The 16,620-nt window shown below is 40.4% G+C and overlaps 1 protein-coding gene across 2 annotated transcripts in view; it reads right to left on the reverse strand.

Annotated features, from left to right (window-relative positions):
* Window positions 1-304: 304 nt before the first annotated feature.
* The window catches only part of TXNRD3 (thioredoxin reductase 3), a 61,039-nt gene continuing 44,723 nt past the window's right edge, over window positions 305-16,620 (reverse strand). For both annotated transcript variants that reach the window (XM_036078528.2, XM_036078530.2), the window contains 3 exons: window positions 3,833-3,928; window positions 1,354-1,488; window positions 305-1,140 (listed from right to left, as the gene is read on the reverse strand). In XM_036078528.2, coding sequence (XP_035934421.1) covers window positions 1,078-1,140; window positions 1,354-1,488; window positions 3,833-3,928 — 294 coding nt within the window. In that variant the 3' untranslated portion in view covers window positions 305-1,077. The remainder of the gene's footprint in view (window positions 1,141-1,353; window positions 1,489-3,832; window positions 3,929-16,620) is intronic.

Below are 16,620 nucleotides of genomic sequence, written 5' to 3' on the forward strand. Positions count from 1 at the left end.
AACTGCTGAATGGCCTCAAATTTTTCATTTGAAACCTCTGGCTAGAAATTCTGACCACAGACCTATCCAACCCTACGACAGTGGGCCCACGGCCCACGGCCTGCTCAGGAGAGCACTGGCTGTCTTCCTCGCACTGGCTGCTCTGTGATGCGCGCCCAAGAAAACAATGGATTTTCCAAAAGGACCTTGGACAGGTCCCCACTTCAAGGGCCTCTTAGATGCTGACAGATGCAGATTCGAATAGAATTTCCCATCACCTGTCCATTTACTGAACTTGACTGTAATTCATTTTAAAGAGACTGAATCATTTTAAAGAGTTTTAAGTTCGTTAGATTTCGCATCATACAGTATTGAAAACGTTTTAATATTATTCTTAAGATCAACGTAGAGAAGAAATTCGAGCGTGTCTCTGACATGAGACACTAATAAGAGAGGACTCCGAGGTTGTTGCCACTGGGAACCGGAGAGGGTGAGGCACGAGGCGGGAGTCTGACGGTGGGTACGCTGGATACGGCTGACTGAACTCTACACAGTGTGCGCAACCTGCTACTCGTGCACCCACGCCCACGGCCAGCTACGCGACGGCATTTCCAGGACACCGCGCACCAGTGACCACACGGAATTCCAGGCCCACATACTGCAGGCTCGCCACTTTACAGTCAGTTTCGACACGGAGAAAACACTTTCAGAGAAACAACATAGCAAGGGGATAAAAACACCAGCAACCAGAAAAGTTAACTTGGATTAGTTGTGTGCTTGCAAGGTCCTTCAGAGGGAAGCTCGATTCTGACATGGAAGAGCATCAGCCTTAGCTCACCTCACAACGGGTTCCGAGCTAAGACGTCAAGGAGGCAGCCCAACTGCCTCTCCCAGCCAAGCCGAGCCCGCTGAGCACACGCCCGCTGCCGTCCTGCCTCCTCGTCTTTCTCATCTCTGTGCTGGGAAGAGAAGTCCAGCACTGGGCCCCGTGCAAGAGAGCAGGTGCATGAGCACCGACTCACTTTAACCGGGGGGCATTCTTATCTTCGAGAGAAATGGGAATAGGACAAGGAAAACCAAACAGCAGCGGGGCTAGCCTCAGCAGCCTTTCTGCGTGATGTCTAGTCCCGATGACTTTGTGATTTCCAAAGTTGTAAACACCTGTTCGAAAGGAAGAAAACCAAACACATTTATATCTAGCCATCAATATTTCAGTATTGCTTTAAGAAAACACGTTTTGAATATTACATCTAGGTTAACCTTTAAAATATACGAAGCAGTTACTAATACAAAATCTTTCTGACGATGTGCTTTAGAATAGTTTTTCAAACTACACCAACTGAAATCAGTAAAAACACAAACCTATCTCCGTACCTCACCACATGTGGGATGAATTCCAATGGTGTCATCAAGTAGCTGTTTTGTGAGCCCACATTTCATTGCTGCCGCAAACCCTTGGGTGATCTCACCGGCATTTGGTCCGAGAACATGGAATCCTATCACCCGATACTTGAATATGTAAACATAAGAAAGAGAAGCCCAGTAGGTTAATGATCTGAATAGAAGTCTATTTATTGCAAGTTCACAGTTAACATTTACGGCAGCTACTACAGAAAAAGAACTCTAATGTTGAACTGAGCAGAGAACATTATCATGAAACTGAACCACTGTAAGAATCTGTTAAATGAGCCAGTAAATGCACATCCAGAGTTAATTTGCACTCAAATTTACTAGAACAAGCAATTTACCCACTGCATGAAGGAGTTCATTAGTATGATGTAAATTTCCAAATTATGCTGAGATAGTGCTAAACAACAACCTAACAAATCTGAATTGAAGTCCAATGCTGGAATAATTCTAGGGCATCAGGGTTTGGAAATGTAGTGGTTCCTGGCCCAGGAAACAAGTTGCCTGGCTCTTGACATAACTAAGCAGAGATCAAGGAGTGGCCAGAGCGGGGTTTCCACCCAGGCCTGCATGTAGGGAGGGACGGGGCGCAGGGCATGAGCAGACCCACCAAGACAGGAAGCAAGAGTCAAAGTATATTTCCAAGGTAACACTGCATTCTAGGCTGTCCAGTGTTTTTTCATCAGACTCTAGTCTTCATTTTGATGTTCAATAGTGAAAGTGCTCACCAGGTAAGAGAGAGAAGGCAGAAGGGCAGGAGAGAGACCTCTGCCATCCACATTCTAGAGAAAGAACAAAGAGCACACGACCTCGGGCACATCTACTGGTGGGCACTCAGAGGAGAGCCCCTGGAGCGGCATTTCTCAGGGGGCTGGCCATCAGATGCCTGGCCATCAGAGGCCACGGGAGCTGTGCATGAAAAGTGGGAGTTCTCGGGACCCCACAGAAGGCTCCTGAGCTGGAATCTCTGAGATGGGGCATTGTGCAGGAAAGTGGGGAAAGGGGGGCAGCCCGGAGAGACAAAGGACCTCTGATGAAAATCTCCCCTTACAAATGAAAATGAAGGCAGGTCCTGTGAGAGGGCAAACCTCATTCACCCTTTTTGCCAAATAGCCACAGGAAGGTAGGAAGTACCAGGGCGATACTCTAGAAGTAGCAGTTTGGATGGGGGTAAAAGGAGGAGCAAGCTCTACTGTGGAGGGCGGGCAAGTGTGCAAGGGCAGTGGAGGCTAAGTGGTGGGAGTGGCAAGGGACAGAGCAGAAAATGTCCAAAGAGGGGTGGAGAGACCTTGAAATTCTGCCCAGGCCCACCAGTCAACACCTCTGTCGAGAGGTCAGAAATATCTTGGCTTCGGCAGGGGCTCTACCAATCTGAGCCCAATCCCGCTCACTCCGGGGGGCGGTGGTGCATGCAGACCATCTCCGCCTGCTCCCTTTGCAAAGGCCACCTGCAGCTGGCATGACGGTAAGCTCACATCACGCACGTCCAGAGTCAGGACAAGCACCCCACAGCCGGCACCCCCCCCCCCCCGGGAGCACCGCTGGGAACGTGTCACAGCCCTACGGTGTGTCTGGGGCGTTCTGACCAGTATCCCCTTCACTGCCCTGCACACCTGTGCAAGGGCCAAGGGACTAAGTTCTAGAGCTCTGGGTGCCTTCACCGCTCAGGCAATGGGGCACCTGCTAACTGGCCATGAGTCTGTGAAACCTGTTTTCTGTTACACTGCGAATTCGATGGATTCAAAGATGACCATTATATTTGTAAACTTCATACAAATATCAGTTGTCGCTGTTCACATTTACCTAATTTTATGTTTCATCTCCCAGGTTATAAATTCTTAAAAAGGGAAGAACCAAGTCCTACTGCTTTCTACACTCAGTGTTCTTTACAAAACAAGTCATAAATAAGCTGTGCTTTCAACTACGATAATGAAGGCGTTTATTATCAATTTCATGCTCACCTCAAGAACGGGGAAGGCAGAGAGCCTCCACCCACTGGCTCTCCACCCCACTGATTCTTCTTTAATGAAAGCCTTCATTAGGAATCAGTTAATTAACTAGTTTTCACTTCATGCAAACATCTCTTTCTAAAGGCTTCTGACACACATTTGGTCAGTTTACAAAATGCACACACATTTTATTTTATTAGTTGATGACCAAAACTTTCACAGATCATCTGGTTCTAAACTGCCAAATTAGATAGCTCTGGGAAGAGATAACTTTCAACGGTTTTTTTTTTTTTTTTTTTTTGAGATTTTTAGCGAGCCTCCATTATAATCTGTCACGTGTGCAACCACCACAAACACATGGACTTGGTAACAATTTGAAGGATTTCTGCCTCGCCCTGCCTCGCCCGGTCTTTAAAGAGATCATTCAAACCCAAATACTAGATTAAAAGTGACAATTTAAAATAAACAGCTTTTTAGCATCCAATCATATTACGTACATTGTCGAATTTATGGCAAATTATCTTTGCATAACAAGTATTGTTGTCTCTGCCGGCCACTGTCCATTCAAGAGGCCAGAACAAAGTATGGTACACCTGCAAGACAAGGGAGAAATAGGCCAAGATTAATGTCTATGAAAACCACTCCCTGATATGCTCTTTAATTATATAAAGAGATCATCTCTATGAACCTTTCATAAATTTAAAGTTTCACAATCCCGACTTATGTGTCTGATGGGAGCATCTGGGCCACCATTCCTAAAATACCAGCTACACAAGTGTGTGGACCATTTTTTTTTTCTGTCAGTCCAAAAAAATCTCCCAATTAATTAAATTCCATTTTCAAACATTTCTAGGGTACTACTGTCCAGGGCAATGCGGTAGGCCCTGTGGCACCTGAGAAGGTAAATACAGATTCTGCTTCAGTGAATTTACAAGCTGCCTACAAGGTTCACAGTCACACCACATCTAGGAAAAGCTGAAGAAATAAAATAGTCCCAGCCATTCATGGACATTAAGAACACTACCTCTGGGCACCTGGGTGGCTCAGTCGGTTAAGCAGCTGCCTTCGGCTCAGGTCATGATCCCAGGGTCCTGGGATCGAGCCCCGCATCGGGCTCCCTGCTTGGCGGGAAGCCTGCTTCTCCCTCTGCCTCTGCCTGCCTCTCTGCCTACTTGTGCTCTCTGTCAAATAAATAAATAAAAAATCTTAACAAAAAAAAAAAGAACACTACCTCTGCTACCCGAGAGCGCTCCCTCCGTGCTCTGAGTGCACCTGTAAGGCTCCTCAATCTGGCCTGGTCAGCTGGGAACCGGGACAAAGGGCAACACGTCCTCTACTTGTGGGGCTACATGGCCCCAGCCTGTTTCTCCTAATTGCTCCAAACAGAAGGCGATGGATTAATGTCTGCTGCCAGGATAAGAAATGAATTCCGAACTAAAATCCACAGTGGAAGGATATAAATACTGATTCTGTGTTCTTTAATAGGATTATGTATTTTATATTTTGAATTATGTCTTTATTGTTTTTATAAAAACAATACAAGGTTATCATAAGAATAATGCAGTGCAGAAAGTCACAAAGAAAGTAAAAAAAGAAAACAAAAAACCACCATCCAGAAATAAATATTTTGAATGTTAGGGAAGTATCAATTGTTGGTGCATAGCTAATAAAAATGAAATTTTTATTTAAAAGATATCATAGAGCACAGTTACTTGTAATAAAAACCATTACATCTAACTTATATTTAACAGAAGAGAAACAAACTCTTCCACACATTTTAATACAAACTTTTCAATCTCTGTGGCTATTATCATGTTATCATGTTACAGATAAATGTTTCTTTATCTCAAGATAGTATTTCCTAAAATACAGGTTAAGAAAAGAGATGGTGAAAGCCCTGGGGTTTCAAACAAGATTTTCCCAATAGCAAGTTTGTCCTTGGTTTGTCCCGTGCTACTCTGCTCACATGTCCCACTTCCCTTTCCTTCTTTCTCCAGTTTGTGCTCTGTGTGTGGGTTCCTTTTAGTACTTTGAAGATTTTATTTTATTTAAATCTTTGGTCCTTTTGGTTCAAAGTGGATGTGAAGTGTGGATCTAACTTTACTTGTTTCTTGAATGGCCATCCACTTATTCCAACACCCTTAAATGAATGTCTCTTCCCACTGATTTAAAATAAAATACCACCTTTATCATGAATTGTTCTAAGCATTTGAATCCATTTCCAGGTTTCATATTCTGTTCCATGCATCTTTCCATCCACCTGTACGCCACTATGGCACGATTTTAATTACTACAGCTATATGATAAACTTTAATATCTAGTAGGGCTTATCTCCCCATTGTTCTCCTTATTCAGAATCTGTTATCGCTTGTCTCTTTTTTAATTTATCAAATTATGCATAATTATTAGATGTAATTTTCGAAACTCTATGATGAAAACAACAATATCTGCCTCCCCATGCCCATTTCAATCAATCGGAGGTAACTGCTTCACTTTTTTTTTTTTTTAGAGTATGTTTTCCTACTGCTGGATCAGCAGATCAGTGCTGCAGTAGTATTTGCCTGGTTTAGAAATGATTTTATTTTGTTGGTCTCATTTTATTCTTCAATCCTTTACCATTTGAAGCCTGTCTTAACCAAAATGCAGATTTCAGACATTAAGGTATTTCCACTTTTTCTCCTCTTCTGTCAGCTTAATAATACCATAGTGAGCACTCTTTTTCCTTCTAGAACTACATACTTCATAAATGAGTTGTGGGCAAGAGAAAATGCCCATGGATTGGCCAAAGTCAGCACCTCTGGATCAATGGTTCACAACCTTGTCTGCTCATTAGAATCCTAGGGTGGAGCGGCATACGCCCAACCTGCTAAATTAGCATCTCTGGGTTGCTTTCACCTCTTTTATTTTATTTACCTCCACGTTTCTAAATAACATGCTTATGTTGCTACTTCTTGAGTTTTCCATTTTAGGCTTTATTGACTTGCGTCTACCGGAGAGGAGGATTTAACTCCCTTTCTTTCCCAGACCCTACCACTCACTGGACACCCTTCCTGCCCCACCCACCACCCCCCATCCTCCCAATTATAGTTTTATTCAGCTTGATCAATTATCAGTGTTTCCTTTACTAAGTCAAAGCTATTCACAGACCACTGGATATTCACACACAAAGGAATGAAGTTGGATCCCTACCTCACATCTATTCAAAAATTAACTCAAAATGGATCAAAGATCTAGATGTAAAAGCTAAAAACTTTTATAAAACTATTAGAAGGAAACACAAGCATAAATCTTCATGACTTTGAACTGGGCAATAGTTTATTCAATGTGATGTCAAAAACACAACAGAAAAAAAGATAAAGTGGATTTCATCAAAATGAAAGACTTTTGAGCTTCAAAGGAAACCATCAAAAGAGTCAAAAGACAACCTGCCAAATGGGTGAGAATTTTTATAAATCATCTCTCTGATAAGAGACTTGGATGAAGAACTCTTAGAACTCATAAAAAGACAACCCAATTTTTAAAAGGGCGAAGGATCTAAATAGACATTTGTATAAAAAAAGATGTATACCTAGCCAATAAGGCCACGAAAATACTCCTAATATCATTATTCATCAGGGAAATGCAAATGGAAACCGAAGAGACACCACTATATTGGTGTATCAGTTTCCCAGCACTGCACTAACAAATTACCCCAAATGTGGTGACATAAAACAAAATGAGTTTATATTCTTACAGTTCCAAAGGCCAGAAATCTGAAATCAAGGTGTCCGCACAGCCAGGCTCCTTCCAAAGGCTCTAAAAGGAGAATTCCTTGCCTCTGTTAGCTTCTGGTATCTCCAGGTACTCCTTGACTTTGGCTGCATAACTCCAATCTCTGCTTTTGTTTTCACATGGCCTTCTCCTCTTCTGTCTTATAAGGACACTTGTCCTTGGGTATAGGACCAGAAAATCCAGGATGATCTCATCTCAAGATTCTTAACTTAATTCCACCTGCAAAGGCCCCTTTTCCAAACAAGGTCACATTCACAGCTTCCAGGGATTAGGCTGTGGACATATCTTTTGGGGAGTCACCATTCAACCCACTACAGATAGCCATAATCAAAAAAGACAGACAATAACAAGTGTTGGCGAAGAGGTGGAGAAACTGGAACTCTCATACACTGTTGCTGAGAATGTAAAATGGTGCAGCTACCTTGGAAAATCTACTCTTAGGGATAGACAAGAAAATGGATTGCATTATGTACACACAAGAACTTGTACAGGAATGCTAGAGCAGCTTTACTCATGATGGCCCAAAAAGTGGAAACAATCCACATGTCTGTCAACTGATGAATGGATAAATAAAACACGGTATTATCCATATAATGGATTATTATTCAGCAGTAAAAAGAAATGAAGGACTGGCATGTGCCACAACAAGGATGAATCTTGAAAACTAGCTTACACTAGGAGAAAGAAGCTGGTCACAAAGGACCACATACTAAATGATGCCACCTACAGGAAATGCCCACAACAGGCAGATCTACAGAGATTGGAAGTAGATTAGTGGTTGCCAGGAGCCAAGGGTGAGGGGATAGAGGAACACAGGGAGGGAGGGTGCCAGGTTTCTTTCTGGGACAATAAAAATGTTCTAAAAGTGACTGGTACTGGACATACAACTCCGTGAAGATATTAAAATCCATTAAATTGCACACTGTAAGTGGTTAACTATATAGTATATGTCTTCTATCTCGGTAAAGCTATTTTTTTTTAAGTAAGCTATTCACATCTGAGTCACATAGTAGACTATGGTTATTTTACTCTCATGAACTTTTAATTTTCTATGGAATTAAAGAGTATCTTGTTTTGCATTAGACTTAATTTTCCCTCTACCAACCCTGATTTATCCCAAATCTTAACAATACTGTGTTCTAATCTATGAACAAGCAATGTCTTTCCAATTAATTAGCTCTTCCTTTATTTCTTTTAACAGTGTTTCAAAGTTTTCAGTGTACATGTCTTTTGCCATCTTGGTTAAATTTATTCCTAAGTATTCTTCTTAATGCTATTGTAATTGTTTTTAAATTTCGTTTTTGGAGAGCTCACTGTAAGTACATAGAAATACAACTGATTTTTGTGTGTTTTCATGCCCTGCAACTTTGCTAAATTCATTTAGTTCTATTATGGGCTGAATTATGTCACAGCCTCAAAATAAATTTGTACTTTGAAATCCTAACCCCTAATACTCCAGAATGTAACCATATTTGGATAGGGTCTTTAAAGAGGTAATTAAAGTGAGGTCATTAGGGTGGCTCTAATCCAATATGACTGTGTCCTTACAAGAAAAGGAAATTAGGACACAGACACACAGAGGAAAGATGATGTGAACACACAGGGAAAAGACAGCCATCTACAAACCAAGGAGGAGGGCCTGGAATATCCTTCCATCATGGCCCACAGAAAGAACCAACTCTGCTGACACCTTGGGCTCAGATTTCTAGCCTCCAGAACTAAGAAAATAAAAATCTGTCTTTCACATGAATAGACACTTTTCCAAAGAAGACATCCAGGTGGCTAACAGACATGTGAAAAGATGCTCAACATCACTGGGAGTCAGGGAAATGCAAATCAAAACCACAATGAGATACCACCTCACACCAGTCAGAATGGCTAAAATTAACAACTCAGGAAACAATAGATGTTAGTGAGGATGAGGAGAAAGGGAAACCCTTTTGCACTGTTGGTGGGAATGCAAACTGGTGCAGCTGCTCTGGAAAACAGTATGGAGGTTCCTGAAAAAGTTAAAAATAGAGCTCCCCTACGACCCAGCAATTGCATTACTAGGTATTTATCCAAAGGACAGAAAAACATTGATTTGAAGGGGCACCTGCACCCCAATGTTTATAGCGGCAATGTCCACAATAGCCAAACTATGAAAAGAACCCAGATGTCCATCGACAGATGAATGGATAAAGAAGATGTGGTACGCAAAAACAGACACATAGATCAATGGAACAGAATAGAGAACCCAAAAATGGACCCTCAACTCTACGGTCAACTAACCTTCGACAAAGCAGTAAAGAATATCCAGTGGAAAAAAGTCTCTTCAACAAATAGTGCTGGGAAAATTGGACAGCCACATGCAGAATAATGAAACTGGACCATTTTCTTACACCATACGCAAAGATAAACTCAAAGTTTAGGATGAAAGACCTAAATGTGAGACAGGAATCCATCAAAATCCTAGAGGAGAACACAGGCAGCAACCTCTTTGACCTCGGCCACAGCAACTTTCATTTGTGATTTTAGCCATTTGAGTCTGCTTTTTTCCTAGTCAATCTAGCTAAAAGTTTATTTCTGTTGGCCTTTTTTCAAAGTTTTCCTTCTGTTACTGATTTCTAGTTTCATTCCACTGTGATCAGAAAAGATACTTCGTATGATTTCAATCTTAAAATTTACTAAGACTCGTCTGGTGCTCTAACATATGGCTTATCCTGGAGAATGTTCCATTTGCACTTGAGAAGAATGTGTAGTCTGCTGTTGCTGGGTGGGGTGTCCTAATGTATGTTAGATCTAATTGGTTTACAGGTGCTCAAGTACCCCACTTCCGTATCCTGTCTGGTTGTTTTAGCCATTATTGAAGGAAGGGTAATTTTAAAGTCTCCAACTATTACTGCAGAAGTATCTATTTCTCTTTATCTTTCTGTCAGTTTTACCTCATATATTTTTGGGCTGTATATGTTTACAACTGTTACATATTTTTGCTATATTGAATTTTTAAATCAACATATAATATCTTTCTTTCTCTGTTGTAACTTTTTAAATTTAAATTCTATTTTGTCTGAAAATAATAATAAAGCTCTCTTTTTGTTATTATTTGCATAGAATATCTTTTTCTATCCTTTGGCTTTCAATCTGTGTCTTTATATCTACAGTGAGTCTCTTCAAACAACATATAGATAGATCCAATTTTTTAAGTGAAATCTGACAAACTGTCTTTTGATGGCAGACCTTAATCCATTTACTTATAATGGGATTACTGATAAATGAGAACTTACTTTTGCATTTATCTATTTGTTTGCTGTAGGTCTTATATGTTTCTCACTCCTTAATTCCCCTATTCCCGCCTTTTTTGTATTTAGTTTATGTTTTCTAGTGCACCATTCTGAATGCCTTCTTCTTCTTTTTTGTATATTTAAAAAATTATCATAGTGGTTACCTTGGGAATTACAATTAACACCTTACATTTATAATAACCTTGTTGGAATAATACCAACTTAAGGTTTCAATAGCATGCAAACACTGTGCTTCTATATGTATCTCTATCCCCTCCTTTTATATTCTTGTTGTCACAGGTCACATTTTATACCATACAAGCTCATTAACTTGGATTTATAATCATGTTTAATACAGTTCCCTTTTAAATCAGATAGCCAAAAGAGAGAAGTTACAAACCAAACCAAAAGTGCAGTAACACAGGTTATTATGTGTACCTAAGAAGTTATCCTTACTAGTGTTGACTTTTCCTATAGCTTCCAGTTACTATCTGGTATCTTTTCATTTCTGTCTGAAGGAGTCTTTTCAGAATTTCTTTGGGGCAGGTCTACTAGTAATGAATTCACTCAACTTTTGTTTTTCTGGGAATGTCTTATTACCCTTCGTTTCTGAAGGACAGCGTTGCCAGATACAGAATTCTTGGATGATAGTTTTCTTTCTGGACTTTAACTACATCACCCCCACTGTCTTCTGGCCTCCATTGTTTCTAATGAAAAACCAGCCATTTACCTTTTTAAAGATCTTCTCATATGATGAGTTGCTTCCTTCTTGCTGCTTTTAAAACTAGCTCTTTTTCTTAGGGTTTGGACGATTTGACAGTAATGCATGTCAGTGTGGATCTCTGAGTTTACCCTACTTGGTTGTCCTTCAGATGCTTGGATGTGTAGGTTTACGTATTTCAAGTTTTGCCCATTACTTCCTCAAACATTTTTTCTGCCCTCCCTTCTCCTTCTGGGACTTTTTTCTTTTTTAAAGATTGATTTATTTTAGACTGAGAGAGCAAGTGAGCAGGGGGAGAGGCAGAGGAAAAGAATCTTTCAAGCAGACTCCCCATTGAGCGTGGAGCTCAACACTGGGCTCAATCCCACGACCCATGAGATCATGACCTGAGCCAGAAACCAGAGTCGGATGCTCAACCGACTGAGCCACCCAGGCACCTCCTTCCAGGACTCTTCTAATGCATATGTTGGTGTGCTTCAAAGTATCCCACTCGTCTCGGGCTTTCTTCATTTTTCTCCATTCTTTTTTCTTTCTATTGTGTAGAATGAATAATTTCAATTGTCTTATTTTCAAGTTCACTGATGCTTTCTTCTGCATACTCATATATGCTGATGAACTCCTAGTGAATATTTCAATTCAGTTATTGTACTTTTCAGCTCCAGGATTTCTTTTTTTTTTAATTTTTTTATTTTTATGTTAATCACCATACATCATTAGTTTTTGATGTAGTGTTCCGTGATTCATTGTTCGTGTATAACACCCAGTGCTCCATGCAGAACATGCCCTCTTTAATACCCATCACCAGACTAACCCATCCTCCCACCCCCCTCCCCTCTAGAACCCTCAGTTTGTTTTTCAGAGTCCATCGTCTCTCATGGTTCCAAAGAAGACAGCTCCAGGATTTCTGTTTGGTTCCTTTTCATAATTTCTATCTCTTTAATGATATTTTGTTCAGACATTGTTTTCCTGACTTCCTTTGTTATTTGTCCACAGTTTCCTTTAGCTCACTGAATATATTTAACATTGATTTAATAGCTGATTTGATGTCTTTGACTAATAATTCCAAACTCTGGGCTTCCTCTGGAATGGTTTCTGTCAAATTATTTTTTCCTGTAAGTAAGTCATACTTTCCTGTTTCTTCGTATGTTGTTATGAGTTGAATTGTGTCCTCTTAAAATTCGTATGTTGAAGTCCTAGCCCACAGTATCTTAATATGTGATCTTATTTAGAAATAGGGTCATTGTCAGAACAACGAACAATTCCATCTTTCTGAGAAACTTTTCTTTATATCCGTTTATAACCATTAATATTGAGACAAAAGAGTTGATTGAAACAAAAGAATTCAATTACTACTCCATTTTCAAAGCACTGATTGTAAAATAAAGCTAAGAATTTATTTAAAAAAAAGAATTAGGGTCATTGTATGTGTAATTAGTTAAGATGAGGTCATTCTAGAGTAAGGTGGTTCTTGTAATCTAATGTGAGTGTTGTCCTTATAAAAAGAAAATTTTGGATACTCTGATACACACACTAACAGGGAATCCCAAGTGAATATAAGGTAAGATCTACAAGCCAAGGAATGACAAAGATTGCCAGCAAAACACCAAAAACTAGGAGAAAGGGATGGAATAGATCCTCCTTCACAGAAATCAAATGGAAACAACCCTGTCAACTACCTTGATGTTGGACTTCTAGCCCCTAGAACTGTGAGACAATAGAATTATGTGGTTTAAGGCCCCAATTTGTGGTACTTTGTTATGGTAGACCTAGCAAACTAATATATATACTCTGTTTGTTTGTTTGTTTGTTTGTTTCCTCGAGCCTGGACATTCTGAGTATTATAATATGGCAACCCTGGAAATTACATATTTCCACACCTCAGAGATGGCTGGTTTTTTGTTTGTTGAGAGCTAGAGTCATCCATGCATGACTTTTCCAAACTATTTTTGCATACTGGGTGTTCATTGTTGTGGTTTCTGGTCCATTGTCCCTGAGGTCAGCCAGGGACCTGACAAAGATGTCCTTAAATGTCTGACTCCCAAAATGGGGGGGAGAAGGGAGTGCTCTCTCTTGAAGTCCCACCACAGCAGGGAAGCCACTTCAGTTTGTGGAGGTTGGTGCCAACCCCTCAGCCATCAGAAGCAGGGATGGGCAGTCAAAACATTGCCCTGATTTCTGGGGGACAAAGTTCTTAGTGCCCACTCTGGCACCAGCAAGCTGCACCAGGAGTAGAGGCCACCAACCGTGCAACTACAGTGCTGGGTTTGTGGGACACTGGCCTTTACTGAAACACAAAAATCCACCACAGGCTCCCAGCCTCCTCCTCAAGCTCTCCTTACTGGAAGTACTCAACTAGATTCCAGAGTTCCAGAAGAACTGCTTCAAACACTTCCTGCCAGTTCAGTTGTGGTCTCAGTGAAGGGATAGAGTCCTAGAGCTTCCTATTTCACCATTTTCCATAATAGCACTCCTATTCAACCATCTTTACTGTGGAGTAGCATTCCTTGGTGTGGATGCACCACCTTTTGTATAGACATTCAGCTATCGTAGGACATTTTGGTTTTTTTCCAATTTGTAACTATTACGAATAAAGCTGCTATAAACAATCATGTACACATGGAGATGAATAGAAGTCTTCATTTCTCTGGGATAAATGCCCATCCAATGGGTTTTTAATTTCTGCTATCATATTTTGCATTTCCACAGCTATCTGTTGGTTCTCTAAATGTTACTTCTGAAGGTATGTCCTAGTCTCTGTTCATGAGTATAATACAGTATTTCTGTGCATATGTACAGTTTGTTTCTTTCAAGTCTGATAACTTTTGCTCATATTAAATATTGGGGATTAAAAAGATGTTTGATTTTGGGGGTGATGAAACTGTTCTTTATCTTGATTCTAATAGTGGTTTCACAACTGTTTGTCTGAACTCATAAAACTGTACACACACACAAAATTTTCATCTTGCTGTAAGTAAATTATGCCTCAAAGTGTTTTTTTTTTCCCAAAGTTTGAAAGTTGTGAGCTCATTTTTATAGCTTATTGAATTTGAATTTCACTGTCCAATCATCCAACTGGGAAGTTTATTTGGGGACCCTTATTCAGTATCTTTAGGTGTTTCTCTATGGACTTGTCAGAGTCCCCTGAGAAATAAGACTCTACCAACCTCTGGTCAGAGAAGGGTAAAGGGCTGGTTGCCAGAGTTCTAGAAGCTCAGTGGAAGAAGAGTAAGATTCAGTATGAATCTGCTCACTTCAGTATTGTGCTGGATCCTGCCTTCACTTGATCCCAGTGCTCCCTAATCAAGAGGTTTTTGGTTTTAACCATCTCCAGAAAATAACCTTCCAGATATTTGCCAGTGTGTGGGAAGTGCTCTGTAGGGTGTCCGCAGGTGACAGTCTCACTGTTTCTTAAATGGATTTTTGGTTTGCTTGATGTCAGCTGGCCCCTACATCCCCTCCAGATGTACATGGTGTCACTAAATTTTGAGCCTTTGATGACTCTGATGTAAAGCCAGGTTGGTTTCTTGACTTTTCCCTTACCAGCTTATCATCTTTTTTTGATGTTAGGTTATTTATCACTCATCTGTTTTTTTTTTTTTCCCCAAAATGTCATTGCTATTTTGTCTCCTTTACTATCCCCCCATCCTTCAGAGATTATTTTAAAAGCAGATCCCTTTCCCTCAGAAGTTTATTGACATCACTCTATTGTCTTTGACACTGAATGTTGCCAGACTGGTTCATTGCCCTTGTGAATACCTAGCTTAACTAGAACATGTTTGTGTCGATCATGTTACATTGGGTTTCTTCTAGAAAAGGGTATGTTACTTCAATCTTCAGATTCAGTTCTTCTTTAATATTAGGATGCTTTCTTCTACCATATTTCAGAATACCACGTCTGTACCACTTGTTAGACTTTCCACGGCGGGGTATGAATTATATTTATGTTGGATCATCCTCGTCTACCCATATCTATCATCATCATCATCTTCTTTTTTTTTTAGAGACAGAGAGAGAAGGGGTGGAGCAGAGGGAGAGGAAGAGAGAGAATCTTAAGTAGGCTCCATGCTGGGTGTGGATCATAAGCTGAGCCTGAGATCATGACCTGAGCTGAAATCAAGAGTCAGACGCTTACCGACTGGGCCGCCCAGGCACCCCATCAACTTTATCTCAACCCTTCCTAGGTCATTAACTTTATTCTCAGTCATCTGCTTCTTTTGATGCCAATGTATTTGGTAGTTCAGTGATAGAGTGCTTTTGATTCTCAAATGTGATCGTAACAATCAATGCAGGTGTTACTCCCCTAATCCCTCCTTCCAAGTAACATGTATTCACTAGGAAGAGAGCCTGGGATATTTTCCCCAAACGAAATCCCGATGTCTCTTTCTTTCTCATCTCTGTCTCTTCTCCTAAGAGAGTATCAGGTATGGAATCACGGCACTGGGGGAAGAACAATGGTTTCTTTTTATTGGTCTCCTTTGGGTAACATCTCCCCTAGTGTTGGCAGGGGTGTTTTCCCTGAGCTTTTCCATATCATTGTAATAAGCGAAGGAAACTAGAAGCCCACAGATTGTGCCATAGGAAAGAACATGGTGAGTTTTCTAGAACAAAGTGAGGAGTTCAGGTTGTATTCTTTGAGCACTGCGAAATCATTAAAAAGCTTTATGCCGGGAAATGGCATGACTGATTTGTGTTTTTAAAAGCTCTTCTGGCTGATGTGTGATAACCAGACTGGAGTGGGCCATGAGTGAATACAGGAAGACCAGGAGGAAGGCTACAGGCAAGAGCTGATGGTGGACTGGCATGGGACAGGGAGGGCGGGGATGGAAATAAGTAGGTCCACACAAGACATACTCTGGGAGTCAAACTGGTAAGCACTTCCTGGTGAACTGACTATTGATGATGACCAACAAGGAGGAATTAAGGATGGTTCTCAGGTACACCAGCATGTAGAGGGGGTCTTCCCTGGGAACCAAAAATTTCATTAGATTCTCAAAGCAATTCATATTAAAACAGGTTAAAACCTTGGTTCTAGATACTCAACAATTTTGTATTAAGTCAGGTCACCAGAGAGCAGCACATCAGCACAGCCCTACTTTGGCCCTTTCAGGAACTACTTTTTTTTTATTATTATTATTATACTGCACTGTGGCATTAGGCCACGGGACTGCATTTCAGGATCTAATAAGAAACAGTTCTATAAAATCCACTACTGTATTTACCAAGGGGATATTTTAAGGCCATTATTCACCATATCTCAATGCCCCTTTTGTAAAAACTTGAGAAATCTCTTGTCAATTCTCCCTCTTCTAGTCAGATAGTAGGAGGTAGATTTTTAGGTTAATTGTAAAGCCAGTCTATGTGACTTTATGGCATGAATTCTGTGAACTGACAAATTCGCCTTCTTCTAACACCATCCTAATTTTTCCTACCCTCATTTTCTTCTCACCTTGATTTTCTCACTTTGAAAAAATATTATATATGTATTTTTGAGAGGCTTCCTCAAATCTCTTCATAATAGGAATTAAAAAAA

This window comes from Halichoerus grypus, chromosome 1 (assembly GCF_964656455.1).
Source record: "Halichoerus grypus chromosome 1, mHalGry1.hap1.1, whole genome shotgun sequence".
Classification (NCBI taxonomy): Eukaryota; Metazoa; Chordata; class Mammalia; order Carnivora; family Phocidae; genus Halichoerus; species Halichoerus grypus.